This window comes from Trypanosoma equiperdum (genome assembly GCF_001457755.1).
Source record: "Trypanosoma equiperdum strain OVI genome assembly, contig: ctg_1937, whole genome shotgun sequence".
NCBI classification, from domain to species: Eukaryota; Euglenozoa; class Kinetoplastea; order Trypanosomatida; family Trypanosomatidae; genus Trypanosoma; species Trypanosoma equiperdum.
The window spans coordinates 1,743-3,450 of record NW_027123990.1 but is presented as its reverse complement, the minus strand read 5'-3'; the positions used below and the strand labels follow the sequence as shown (position 1 = coordinate 3,450).

Below are 1,708 nucleotides of genomic sequence, written 5' to 3'. Positions count from 1 at the left end.
GGGGGGGGGGGGAAATCCCGGAATGCTGTAACACAGTGAAGCAAATGATACTTAAAATATTGTTATGATTGTATGTGTGTGATTACTGGGAGATGCTCTTATGCTTTCTTTGATATTACAACTTAAGTGATATGCGTGGCTCGCATGGTGTAAGTCTGTGCTTCTCCATGTATTGAGCAGATTTCAGAGAATCTGTATATCGCCACCGATGGGCTTAAAATTCCTAAGCGTTTTGTGGAGATGATGACAGGCGTGCATATCAAAATTTGTTTTTGCGAAACTCTTCTTTATGCCCTTGGTAATTTATTATAATACTTCTTGTAAGGTTCCGTATACACTTGTGTAGTAGCAGCTTGTGAAGTAAAACAATGCTTAAAATTGCAGCAGTCATTTTTTTGACGCTGAGGACGTGTAACCCCAGTGTTGTTTTCACACGACAACCGGACGTGCAGGTCACATATGGAGACGAAGGGCCGAGAGAGTACTTCGCTCCCATAGCAGAACAGTTGGCACGGGGAAAGATAACTCCAAAACACGAAACTCAGCCGATGGTGGGACCTTTGACCCATGGTAGTATACCCGATGAAAGGAGCGAAGGAGGTGAAAATGAGAAAAAAAGTAGTGAAAAAGTCAGCCCTAACGCAAGCGATCTTGAGAACGAGGATGGTACAGTGGTTGAAGTATTACACCAACCAGAGGTGAGTGGGGCACCTGTTGTTGCAGGTGAGGAAAGCACATATAGAGCAGCACAAAAGTCAGAAAGAACAAAAAAACAACAGGGCGAGGACGATGAGGGCAAAGGGGGGAAGAACAGAGAGGATATTTCAGGAATACAAGCAAAAAATCGTAACTACAGCCATGATGCACATCCTGCACCACGAGGTGCAGTCTCGGTGGTTGACCAAGGAAGCACACAAGGGGTGAAAACCGTGAGCAAACGATCAGTCGATGAGAGAGGAAAGGAGATTTCGCAGCAGCAAGCGTCGGGGCAGTATGAAAGCTACGTAGCGTTGCCACTGCGAAACGGAATGTCCGAACGTGAAGTGAGTAGACCTTCAGAGGTGGCAGTGGACAATGCAGGTGAACCCTCATCCTTACGTGAAAGTGTACCGAAGGGAAACGGTACGAGTCGCAAAAGGTATGCGATATTACTCTCCGCAGGATTAAGTGTTGTGTTCTCCTGAAAATCATTGCCTTGCGCTGATACATAGGCATACAACCATTGAATAAAGTGAAAGTTTGTCAAGGTGCAACTAAGGGTAGGAATAGGTGACTAAGCTGCTACTTTTTCCACCAAAGGGCATGTGTGTGTAGCTTTGTGGCGATACATGGTAAAAGGATCGAATAACTTCAATATAATTATAAATAGGTTACAGAAGTGGAGCGAGTGATTGGAAGAGGGGGAAAGTAAATCAATGTCCTTCATCGTATAAGCAAAAGGTCACCAGTATTTGAAGTGACAGAAATGCAAACCAGAAAACGGTGAACGCCCGTAAGAAATTAGCTATGAGAATAGTGAACTTGACCTCAATGCTACTGAGGAAATAGTGGGTGACTTATTTTTTTTTTTTTAAGGATGTGTAACGGGAACTGGTTGGCACCCTGAGGGAAATGTGCCACGAAGAAAATGAGTAAGGGCTCGGGGAAAGGTGTAGCGGCATCGCAAACTTAAAATATGATGGCGACACAAAATTCCTCGACGACCAGA

General features: G+C 44.5%; 1 protein-coding gene across 1 annotated transcript; it reads left to right on the top strand.

Annotated features, from left to right (window-relative positions):
* Window positions 1-368: 368 nt before the first annotated feature.
* Window positions 369-1,184, top strand: TEOVI_000495400 (uncharacterized protein; the record flags this gene model as incomplete). The annotated part of the gene is made up of 1 exon (XM_067223695.1): window positions 369-1,184. One exon carries the CDS (start codon window positions 369-371, stop codon window positions 1,182-1,184), a length of 816 nt encoding a protein of 271 aa, XP_067079796.1.
* Between the last annotated feature and the right edge of the window lie 524 nt (window positions 1,185-1,708).